This window comes from Meriones unguiculatus, chromosome 2 (genome assembly GCF_030254825.1).
Source record: "Meriones unguiculatus strain TT.TT164.6M chromosome 2, Bangor_MerUng_6.1, whole genome shotgun sequence".
Lineage (NCBI taxonomy): Eukaryota > Metazoa > Chordata > Mammalia > Rodentia > Muridae > Meriones > Meriones unguiculatus.
This window is the reverse complement of record NC_083350.1, coordinates 137,684,555-137,696,880: the sequence shown is the minus strand read 5'-3', so window position 1 is coordinate 137,696,880 and position 12,326 is coordinate 137,684,555. Positions and strand designations below refer to the sequence as shown.

Genomic DNA, 12,326 nt, shown 5'->3' with positions numbered 1-12,326 from the left:
GTTGGAATTGGGAAAACAATGAGATTTCATATTTTCTATCATTTCTACCCAGACTTCCATATTCCACATATTTATTTGTGTTACCAGGAGATCTTGAACTGCCTGAAAGTTCTGCCCCGTGACCTAACATTATAGGAATGTGCCAAGTTTGTTTAATCCCGCTTGCGGGTTTAGTTATCCATTAGCTTTTTAAATGTTTCCCCCAAGATGCCAGGATGAGATATCTCCACCAGGCAGGGAGAGGCTAGGGAATGCGCCCGCTGCTGTTACAGGGGCAGGCTGTCAGCAGGCCCTGAGGTGTTTGAGTAGGGGAGAGGGACCAGAGCGGAGCCTCATACAGAGAGACAGGCTTGCCAGTGGGTTATTAATTCACCAAATGACTAAGTGACTGGCACCCTCCACAATGGGAGAGTCGGCGACTCACTACCTCAGTCAGCAGTAGCTGGCGTGTGCACAGGACTCTCCCATTATTCACTTATCTGTACGTGCGCAGTGCACGTGGACAGAGCTGCCGATCACCGTCTGTCCTGAGCCACCATCCTGCCTCCACTCCCCAGTGAAGGAATGAGCAAAGTGCTGTTTGGGCTAGACACTTACAGAAACGGCAGTGAAGATCATGTTGATGGCACCGACGCCAATGGTCGCGTACACAGGTTGGCTGATTCCAGCCGTCTGAAAAATGCTGGTTGAATAGTAAAATATCTGCAAAACAACAACAGGCCAGCCTTAGGCAGGGACCCTCCCGCTGAAGTCCTAGAGGCAAGACACATGGCAGCTTATTTTTAGTGTTTGTGGCACCACGGTCCCTAGACTCTCCTAAGGTTTACCTCACCCCCTCTGCAGACAAGACTTTCATCAGTGTTTAAAGCTTCTGGCTGCTTAAAAATTCTTGGCTTAGGGTGAAAACTCCATTACTTCATTTCCTTTGTTTGTTCGATTTCCAAACTTGTTGTTAATGTATAACATGCCTATAACAGGCACACACAAGCGAACAGCTCAACTATGTTAGAAACTGATTAGACCCCTTGTAAAGAGAGCTCAGGTTAAGAAATACCTCCTTTTCAACTCTGAGGAGCCCCTCTATCTTTTTGTCCATTTCCTAAGACAATCACTCTCCCAACATCTGACATGATGGATGGATTTTGCCACGTCCGGTACTTGATGTAAATGGGAGTGTAGCATAGATATTCTCTTGTTCTGGTTTCTTTTGCTAAACATCGTCTCCAGGAGGGTCCTTGTGTCCTGTGTGTTTGGATACTGTTTGTTCACTGTCTCGACTGTGTAGAATCTGGTGTACCTGCAAACTGCATTGTAATTTCCCATCCAACTGATGGTTATTTAGGCATCTGCTCTTTTAGGGTGTTTAGAAATAGTGCTGCTGGGTACATACTTTTTGTTTGCTTGCTTGTTTGTTTGTTTGTTTTGAGGCAATGTCTCTCTATGTAGCCCTGGCTGTCCCAGAACGCACTATCCTTGAACTGATGGAGATCCACCTGCCTCTGCCTCCCAAGGGCTGGGATTAAAGGTGTGTGCCGCCATTCCTGGCAGGCATACGCTCTTATCAGTTATTTTGGTAGAGTAGGTGAGTATATATACCCAGAATTAGAATCCCTAGGTTGTGCTAAATTCAGCTTTGATATAGATGCTGCCAATCAGTTATAAAAACATGATAAAAGTGTATATAACGGTTCTGGTTTATATTGCTTCTATCAATCTGTGTGTCTGTCTATCATCTGTCCATCATCATCATCATTATTGTCATCTATCTATCGTTCATCTATCTGTGTATCTATCATCATCATCTATCTTTCATCTATCTATCTCTTTATCTGCTGTAGTATATCATGCAAATGGAACCATGTACTTCTTTTTGTGTAAATTCCTAGAAATCCGAACTTTCATATTCTAAGAGCCTTCTAATTTAGATTGGAGGTTGGCAGGGCTCTTTCAACTAGTGCTTTTTCCTCAGCTCGCATTCACTACAGCTTTTGCCTTTCACTTCTACCCGCCCCCTGTGTGTGGTACATGCCTGTGCAATGCTTGTGTTTGAACCCGTGTACATTACAGTGTGCAAGCAAGTGTGAACGGAAGTAAGAGGTCAGTGGTGGGTGTCTTCTTCAGTGGGTCTCTGTCTTATTTTTTGAGGGCGGGTCTTTTCAAACCTGAAGCTCACTGATTGGCTAGGCTGTTATGCTAATGATCCCGGGGATCAGCCCATCTCCCACCCCTAAGCGCTGAGGTTTTATACATAGAAGCAGCTAGACCCTGCTTTGTATGTGGGTGGCGGGGCTCTGAGTTCAGACCCTCATGTTTGCCGTGGCAAGCGATATGCCAGCTGAGCCCCTCCCAGCCCTACTGTCTCCTTCTTAATAGGCCGAAAGTCCCGTTGTTAGCTTTAGCAAGCCACCGAAAGAAAGCGAGGGAAATCGGTTATTGTGAAACGTGTCATAATGACACTTGATGTCAGTGTTTGCAAATGCCTTTCGGTGACTGAAACCTAAGCCTCTTTCTCGCTGTCTCCGCTCCCTTTGCTCGCTGGGCGTCACGCGTTCTTGGGCTTACCCCGTTGATTCCCGAGAACTGCTGGGCGGCGTGCAGCATGAGCGCCACGAGGATGGGCTGCCGGTAACTGGAGTCTGTGAAGAGCTGCATCACGGAGACTTTTTGCTCAGTGGATGCCTCCTCTTTTTCTCTTTTCATCTCGTTAATATCTTTGCTGACATCCTCAGTTCCTCTTAGCCTCTTCAAGCCTGTCCCCCAAAAGTCAGTCAGGTTGAAACAACTCAGATCAAGCAAAAACAAGTATTTTTATTCCAGTCACAATGACACTACAGTTCTTCATGCCCCTTTCTTTGACCTAACAGGGTAGGTAGTGGCAATTCTTTTTTTTTTCTCCCCCTTTTTGGTTAAACTAGATTCTATTTTTTGATTAAAGAAATAAAAGAAAAGGAGAACATTTGTCTTCATCTGGAGAGAGAGAGAGAGAGAGAGAGAGAGAGAGAGAGAGAGAGAGAGAGAGAGAGAGAAGCACGGTTCTGAGAAGAGTCATTGAAGGCTCAGGTTAAGTCCCATAGGCCACATGGGAGCTGGTGTGGGTGAATGCACAGCACACCAGTCATGCCACAACACAATAGCCATACTAAGTTCTGTGTGTTCTCCTGAGCAATTACAGTCCTTGTGTTAATTTTATGAGCACCCTTTCACACATACTATATTGTATTGGCCGATAATTCCTAATTAATAGGAACAGGCAATTCCTCACTAAGGACTTACTTTTCTTCGCTTTGACTTCCTCTTCCAACTTTATATAAAGGTATCTGGGGCTCTCTGGGCAGAAGAGGAGTAGCAGACACTGTAGGAGAGCTGGTACAGCAGAGAGGCCAAGTAGGATGTGCCAGTGATCCTGATTGCCCAGAATAAAGCTGAGGCCAGCAATCTGAGAAGACAAGGATGGAGCATGAGCTGCACAGAACTCTGGGACCGCCTTCTACAGCAATGCATGAGAAAACATACTGCCTTTTTAATAGTGATCCCTGATACACGTTGGCACAAAAGGGGAGGCTGTCATTAGGTGAGTCCCATTTCAACCCAACCAAGAAAAAATTGTTAGTAAGGAATTCATCTGTGCTTGTTTTCATTCACTCCAGGAGGATGTTTATTCTGGAGATCAACGCAACTTTTAAAAACACATTTATGCCAAAAGCAAAACACACAGTGTTCTTGCAAGCAACGAGATGGAATTATACTGTTAGAATCACTGTCAAGTGTGGTGATGTGTGTCTGTCAAACCAGCTCTGGGAAAATAGAGACAAGCAGATCCCGGGAGCGTGGGGGCCAGTCAGTCTATCAAAAAACAACAAGCTCAAGTTCAGAGACTCTCTTGAAACAAGGTAGAGAGTGACAGAGCAGACGCCTGACATCAGCTTCTGGCCTCCATAGCCTCACCTTGTGCATGCACGTGATCATTACATGGTACATACAGAGGGGGTGGGGCATGTCTCCAGGCTTTGCTTTAATATCCCCTCCTAGGTCATGCAGAACTTAAAATATTTCATAGATAGAGCAATTACATAATTGTGACCAGCATTATGACAACAATTACATAATAAGGAGCAGGTTTATGATACCTGCTGCAATCATTTCCATACTTCCTTTTAGATATCTCAATTGTGAGGTTCCAAAGATCCTTCTGAGGACAGAGGAAAGGAGAGAGAGAGAGAGAGAGAGAGAGAGAGAGCCAGCTGAAGAGAGCTTTTTGTAATAATTGTTTGGATTTAAATTTCCAGACAATTCACTCAAAGCACAGAAAACTCAGGCAGTCAAAAATCTGGAGTTGGCTGTTTTATCTTTATTTTGGAAATTCAAATGTTAATTCTAGGATAGCACTAGGACTTTCACATGTATTGCCGAATCTCACCAACAACTCCAAGTAGGATGTAAGAAGTGGTAATAATTCACCTTAGAGCTAAAAAGCCTACTTTTTACACTGCCTCTTTTACTACTGTTGGAAACAACACTCCCAGCCCCTCCCTGGCCATGACAGTCTACAATGAGAAGTGACAGTAGGGAGAGAGGACATGAAGTAGAAGGTGGTTAAAGTAAGGGGCAGGAGATTTTACCTGACTAATAAGAATGCCTGTGACAAGGGCCAGTTGGTGAAGAGTGCCCAGGGCACCCCTGAGCGTGGTTGGAGCGATTTCGCCAATGTACATTGGAACCAGTCCTGAAATTAGCCCTGTGTGAGACACAAAACATATAAATGTTAAACGGCACTCCCCAGGTGTTTTGGAGGAACCCTTGTCTCCAAACATGGGCACAGTTTATGCAGAAATCTTTGGTTGATATTATAGTAAATGAAGGTGTAGTTGGAAGTATTAATGGAAAAAATATTTATTTTTGGTAGTTTCCATTGCTGGAAAAAAAAAAGAAAATTTTACTTTAAAAATTTTCGTGTTAGTGTTTAGTTCATGGCTTAGGTTGTCTTGAGAAAAGAGCCTAGAGGATGTGTTAGTAATCATCCAAATTTGTAGGATTAATGGAAGTTACATCAAGGAACGCCAACCTCCTGATAGAGGCAAGAATTGACTCACAGTGGAGTAGAGCTCTACACATGGGTTCTGTGCCTAGCTTCCATGCCTAGCTGAGTCCACCCCAGATGGGAATACCTCAAGATCTCTGCCAGGTCATATTGAGGCACAGAAGTGTGAAGAGGATAAGGAACACAAAAGCTTTTCCCCAGCTGCCCAGTAAAGACAACCTAACTTCTTTACTGCATCAAAAATCTTAGGCTTCAAATACCAAATCCAAGAACACATCGAAATCATCACCAGGGTTAAGTAGGCTTCATCTCAGAGATGCAGGGATGGTTCAATATATGAAAATCTGTCAATGTAACCTACCATATAAACAAATTAAAATGGAAAAAAAACTGTATGATCATCTCATTAAATGCTGAGAAAGCCTTTGAAAAAATCCAACACCGCTTCATGATAGAAGTCTTAGAGAGATTAGGGATGTAAGGGACATACCTAAACATAATAAAGGCAATTTATAGCAATCAATACCCAACCTCCAAATGAATAGAGAGAAGCTCACAGCAATTCAACTAACAGGAACAAGACAAGGCTGTCCTCTTTTGCCATATCTCTTCAACATAGTACTTGAAGTTCTAGCTAGAACAATAAGACAACTGAAGAAGATTAAGGGGATCCAAATTAGAAAGGAAGAAGTCAAAGTATCACTATTTGCAGATGATACGATAGTATATATAATGACCCCAAAATTCTACCTAGGAACTCCTACAGGTGATAAACACTTTCAGCAAAGTGGCTGGATACAGAATTAATTAAGAAAATCAGTAGCCCTCCTGCATACAAATGACAAATGGGCTGAGAAAGAAATCAGGGAAACAACACCTTTCACAATAGCCTCAAATAATATAAAATATCTTGGAGTAACTTTAACCAAGCAAGTGAAAGACTTGTATGACAAAAACTTCAAGTCTTTTAATAAAGAAATTGAAGGAGAATCAGAAGATGGAAAGATCTCCTATGCTCATAAATCAGTAGGACTAACAATAAAGATGGCCTTCTTACCAAAGGCGATCTACAGATTTTATTTGAAAACAGACTTAAACACAAATACTTTGAAAACACTGAGCCATTATGCTTTTTATTATCTTTTTTAAAAATTACATTTGTTTATTTATTTATTTATTTATTTATTTATTTATTTTTATTTATTTAGTGTGGGGTATGTCCCCATCTGTCTGTCCATGTGAAAATACGTTAAAATGCCAGCTCAGAGCCATCAGAATAAAAGGTTCATTGACACTGAAGAGTCCAGTATCTCTCCATTTGTTTGTGGTTGAATTTTCCTGTTTGTATTAGGACTGAATCCCTGTTTCTAAAAACTAGTACTGATTCTCAAATAGGATGTTTAAGGGAAGAAGGGCTCTATTAGATGTTTCTGTCCAATTCCCTCTCCCTATGGACACCACAGTTTTATTGCTCCAGGCAGCCATGTCTAAAATCAAACAGCGTTAGGTGGTGTGGTCTAAAAGATGAGGTAGGGCCTTAGCAATGAAAGATAGAGACACCATAACATAGGACATAAGTGCAGGGGTAGGACATGAGTGAAGACAACAGTGTCCAGCTGTTGGTTACAGCACAGGAATTGTAGCAACAGCTAGTGTTTATCTACAGTTCATATCTGCCATGCTCGACGCTTTACATATATTCTTCACTTCCACTAGAGGCAGATGTTATTGTCATCTTCGCTTTGCAGGCAAGGAAAGAGAGAATCCGTTAAATAATCTGTCTAAGATCAAACACAGACACAGACAGCGTCACAGCTCACTCTTCCTGTGCCCCATTGCCTTCCTTCTGCGATGCCGTGTTAAGCCCGACGACGAACCTCTGCCCAGACTAACTTTGACAAGGAAGTGTATGTGTGTCACTTACCACAGTACAGTCCTGATACGCTTCTTCCGGCGATGATGAGGATGTGCGATGGTCCGAATTTGGAACACCCCATCAAGAGGGCTCCAGTCAACGACAGACTGTTTGCTGCCAGCATGGCTTTGATCCTGAAATTTTATAAACAACTTTAAATTCAGCACCAAAATGGGAAGAAATTACTTGTCTTCAGACCACGTTGAGACTTTTATCTAGAAATAATTATAGTTATTGCTACTGAAGAGCTAGTTCAGGATTCTCGAAGCATGCCTGCTACTTCCTTATCTGTGAGCTGATGTATGAGTATTCATATTGGGCGGCATTCATCCACCTGCCTCTTATTTTCACAGAGACAGTTCCTTTGTTTTGCTTTGTTTTTGTGTTTTGGAGATGAAGACATCACTCTCTAGCCTTGGCTAGCTGGACCTGTAGCCCAAGTTATCCTTGAACTCTCAAGAGATCCTCCTGCCTCAGCCTCCAGAGTGCTGAGATTCTAGGTGTGAACATAAGACGACACTTCTGATACTTATTCAGTTATTTGATTTTTCTAGAACTTGTTCATTTTAAAAAATCAGTATTTTTGATGACAGAAAAACTGATTTCTGTAGTTTCTACCCATCATTTATCTCTTTGTGGTTTTGCTGACAGTAAAGGTTTTTAGGTGCTGCTTTGAACTTAAACTTTCTTCTGGGGACATTGTTCAGAAGTAAAATGTTCTTCTAAAGCTTATTACAATTATCCTCATTTTTACATAAGGTCAGCATATTTCTTTGTAAAATCTATGAATTAATATTAGCCAAATGTAAAGAATTACATTATTTTTGAGACAGACTTTCATTCCAGAGCCTAGGCTGGCGTAGAATGCACTCTGTTGCCTAGCCTGGTCTTGAACTCGTGGCAATTCCTAAGGCTGAGCCTCCTAGGTGTTACAAGTATAGGCATGAGCCAGCATATCCACCTGCTGTAAAATAAATTTAAAGGTGACAATAGCAATAAAAACGTCACTAACAAAAGTGATCATATGAAAACCTCACACAAGCATTCTTGAAAGTTAAGCCAAAAGTCACAAAGCCAGGTCAAGAATCTAAGCAGACAGGTTTGGCAATGTTCATGCCATGGTGACATGTAAGACCCTTGCTGTGTCCACGTTGTCATTTGTCCATCAGTATCTCAGGCTTTGATGTCAAGTGGGCTTTCTCTAAGCAAGTATCTTCATGTTCACACATACTTTTTCCTTAGACAATAAAAGTAGGTCTCTACACTGCAGTAATTGTCTGATAGCCATGTGGTGGGCTCAACGGGGTCCCCCAAGAGCCTAGTCCTCAAGCTCTGTAAATGCCACTGTGTCCAGCAGAAGTGGTTTTGCAGATGTGATCACAGTAACAGCCCTGGACAGAAAGTGTCTTGGGATATTCAGGTAAATGCGATGAAATCATTTCATAAGAACATGGCTTCGGAATTTGGGGCTTAAAAGGCATTTACGTGTTGAGAGTTCAGTGAGCTGTTCTGCAAGAGCTTCAAAGATAAAAACGTCGAAGACAATGCAGAAGATGAAGGACTGGCTTGTGAAGTTTTAGAGGGAAGTGGAAAGATTCTATTGGGGCCATATTTTAATTTGCATTAAGGGTCTGTGGTTCTGGTTAGCTGGGGCCGAAGAATCGGCTGTGATTAACAAGATGCCAGAACTAAAGTGAAACCTTTGCTCTGCTGGGATCCTCAGGGCTGGTTAGCTGGAGCTGAAAAACTAGTAGTGATTAAGGAGACGAGTATCGTGGAGATGAAAACCTTCTGGAAAGTGTTTCCTGAGAGTACACCGAAGCTGTGTTCTAGAGGCATTCAAGGTTGTAACTCATGCTAGCAGCTGAACTTGCTGGAGTCATCCAGGTAGTACTGGATTTGAAGGCTTGAGCAGCTGAGGGCTCGGCACTGTGGAGGTCAGGAGAGGCTGTTGGTGAAAGTGCTGCCCAGCTCCAGCCGAAGTTCCTAGCCTTATGTAGGTGCCAGTACTGTGGTTGACCACCAAGAACAAGTCATGTGTGCTGCAAAGCAGAGTCAGAGAAGTGACCTAAACCATTTGGAGGAGAAGAGAGTGAGTGAATCCCAGACATTGGACATGGCGTTATTTATGTAGCTGGAGTCTGGTTTCGCTGAGTTCAGATTGTGACTCTGCCCTTGTTTTTCCCTCTCGAAATAAGAAAGAATTTAACCTAATTTTGATTTTATTACAGGAACCCACAGTTGAGAGATTTCCAACTTTTAAAAGAGATTTTGGATTTTTTAAAGAGAACATGTGTGTGTGTTAAAGGGACCGGATTTTTAATGTGTTTGAATTTGTAAAGACTATGGGACTTTTTAAAGATGGGAGGGGGCTGTGAGCAAGGGATGGGGGGGGGGAGACAGTATCAAGTGGCCAGGACGAGGAAGGGATTTACCTCTGTTGACACCTTGGCTTCAGTCAAGTACAATGGATGTTGGAATTCTGATCTCCAAAATTGAAGGAAAATAAATGTATATTTTTGGGGGTCACTAGGCTGGTGATAATTCATTATGGTGGCAACAGGATGTAAGAAAATCACAGGCTACCTTAAAGCAGGCAGTGTTCTAGCACCGGATAGCACCGAAACTTTAAACTGTAAACTTTAAACTATTTAGTAGTCAGGTGAGGTAATTCCAGTGCTTGAGAAGCAGAGCCAGGCAAACCCCTGTGAGTCTACAGATAGAACTGGGAGTTTCCTAAACCAAGGATGTTATGGTAGTGTGAGTTCATGAGATATTTGAAAAGGAGTTGCCTTCATGAATAGTGGATTTTTACATTTTTATTGTTCCTTGAGTTTTATATAATTTCAGTAGAAGAAAATACTGGAATCTTAATAATTAGTGAGCCCCAGGCTACAATTTATAGAAGGAGATGGAAAGATGAAATGAATTAGAATCCAGCATTATTACGCTAATTACCAAATTGCTTTTTTTTTCTTCTTTCAAATTTTTTTTGCATGTCCTAAATTTTCCAAGTGTCAATTCTAGTGTGAAAACAAAAGGTAATTAACACACGCAAACATTGGATTCAGTTAACAAAAAAATCAATGTAAAAAATAATAACTTGCTACTCAGAAGCCTAACGATTTTGGTACATCCATTGGCAAGTGTCTGAAGGCAACCAACTCCACTGATTTTTGCTGTTGTTTTGTTTTGTTTAAATTTTGAGTATGTGTGTCTGGTGGTGGGTGTGTACGAGTGTGAGGGAAGGTGCTCTTGGAGGCCATGGATGTGAATTGGGTCACCTGTAACTAGAGTTGCAAGCGAAGGATTCTGGAAACCAAATTCCGGGGCACAGCAAGCACAGTATTGCCTCTTAGCCACTCAGCCATGGCTCCCCTCATGACAATGATGTTTTAAATCCAAAACATGGAATGGGAACTGGAGTTGGGAAGTGCTTCCTGAACTTCATCTCTGGCTGGGGCTTTGGGTTAGCAGCAGGGAGTGGCAGCCATGTGCCCTGTGTGCAGTGACTTGTCAGGATATGAAGGTGGTCATAGGACATGACTGATCCAAGCGTCAAATTTTAATTTAAAACTGGAAACAATGTTTGAGCACCGGTGGAACATGGTGGAGCTTTTCTTGTGGGTTTTAAAACTTACAAAGCCAGGTGATCAAACTATCTGGAAACAAACCCTGAACTCACTTTCCGGCAAACACTTCCACAGTAACTAAGACTTACCAGAGGATTATAACAACATTTTCTGTTGATTGACCCAACGGTGACCTATCTCAGAGGATTACAAGTTGAAAAAACACTGTAAAACGAGGCCACGAATGGGAAGGCAGCATCTCTCTGTAAAAGTTCCGGCAGTAACAAAATACCAAGGCTGTGTTTATATTTATTTATGAAACTTACCTTCCAAGCTTGTCCCCTAGCCACCCACCAAAGAATGAGGCGACCATTCCGCCCACTGCGAAGCTGGACACAGACAGAGACCAGAGCATAGTGATTATGTGAGCAGACCCTGCAGTCTCTTCTTCCACCCAGGCGGCTGGTGTGGCATATGCTGGCGTGACGAGGAACGGTGGGTCAGTGCCATTGACAGCATCGTTACCGGTAGCTCTTCGGTCATCCACTTCAACACCCAAAACATGTCGATAATGGGATATTATTACCTGAGGAAACAGAGGGAAAAAAAAAATCCATGACTTCAAAATTCCACACACAGCATTTGATTCGCCTTGAACTGTTTGTTGGGCGTTTAGACAGGGCATCCTAATTATGTGGCACTGCATGTACGTATTTGGGTAGACTGGTTTACAGCTGGCTGTGTCCTATAAAACAGAGATGACGGACAGAGCCAACGAGAGCGAGGTGGGAAGAGATGCCCGAAAGAAGTTGAGTATGTAGGAACAGCACCCTGAAATACATTTTCTGCTAGTAGGCAGATGGCAGCAGCTGCTTGGCTTTGTGGTGTGGTAGTCTGTGTGCCAGCGAAGCAAGGAGGCTGCAGAGGGCAGTCTCATGAATGCGTTGCCTTAGATTTTTTTTTAAAGACCTGCTAGAGATCTTGGCTTTTATGAAAACTTTCCAAGATGTAAATGTTGACAGCTATTTACATTGAAAAAATTCTTCAGGTAGAGAAGAATAGGTTTTTAATACCACTGTTAGTTTTTCATAAAAGATTTAACAGTAACATAAAAGTAAAAAGAAAAACAAACTACAGTAAACTTCAGAGTGAAAACTAAAGTTAGAACCATGTAAAATTCTAGCACTGGGTGTTATATCCTTGGTAGAAGAGACATATAATCTTAGTCATGACTTTTGAGCAGTTAATGCAGATAGATCCAAGTGGTCACGTGTAGAGTTAATGAGTTTTCAAGATAAAAACACCTCAGATATAACTGAGAAGGTACGAAGACTTCTCCTATGGGTCCTCAGGTCAGCATATCCCAGAAGGAACCGTCCTTAAAGCTAACTTTCTAGCCACATTTTATATGGTACCTTTATAGCCAAGAGTACACATCAAAACAGACCCTAGAAGCAGGGCCTTTGGATTTTCCTCCACCTCATTCCCAGCAGTAACTTGATCACTTCTCAGCCCCACTAAGCTGGGGAGTTCCTCCAGCCGCTCCTCCTTTCACTATGAATAAAGTCCTGTTTGGTAAAGCAATCTGAGCAACAGCAAGATGTGACATCCTCTTATAAAACATCTGGCCAAGATGGCAGTCTAATAGACGGCTGCCCTAGAGAGACCATACACATAGAAAAAGCCTGAAAGTCATTATGCAAACTGTTCTTGGCAGTTCAATAGAAATAGTTGCATAGAAATAGTTGCAGGCCATTTTATCTTGTTTTCTCAATGGGCAAGTGTAATTTTTAATGCTCAT

At 42.2% G+C, this 12,326-nt stretch overlaps 1 protein-coding gene across 1 annotated transcript in view; it reads right to left on the bottom strand.

Annotated features, from left to right (window-relative positions):
* The window catches only part of Slc2a2 (solute carrier family 2 member 2), a 28,801-nt gene that overhangs the window by 8,174 nt on the left and 8,301 nt on the right, over positions 1-12,326 (bottom strand). Inside the window, exons 3-8 of the mRNA XM_021631988.2 lie at positions 10,852-11,111; positions 6,963-7,087; positions 4,620-4,735; positions 3,274-3,436; positions 2,563-2,750; positions 598-702 (exon numbers count right to left, since the gene is read on the bottom strand). Of these exons, the coding sequence (XP_021487663.1) occupies positions 598-702; positions 2,563-2,750; positions 3,274-3,436; positions 4,620-4,735; positions 6,963-7,087; positions 10,852-11,111 (957 nt within the window). The remainder of the gene's footprint in view (positions 1-597; positions 703-2,562; positions 2,751-3,273; positions 3,437-4,619; positions 4,736-6,962; positions 7,088-10,851; positions 11,112-12,326) is intronic.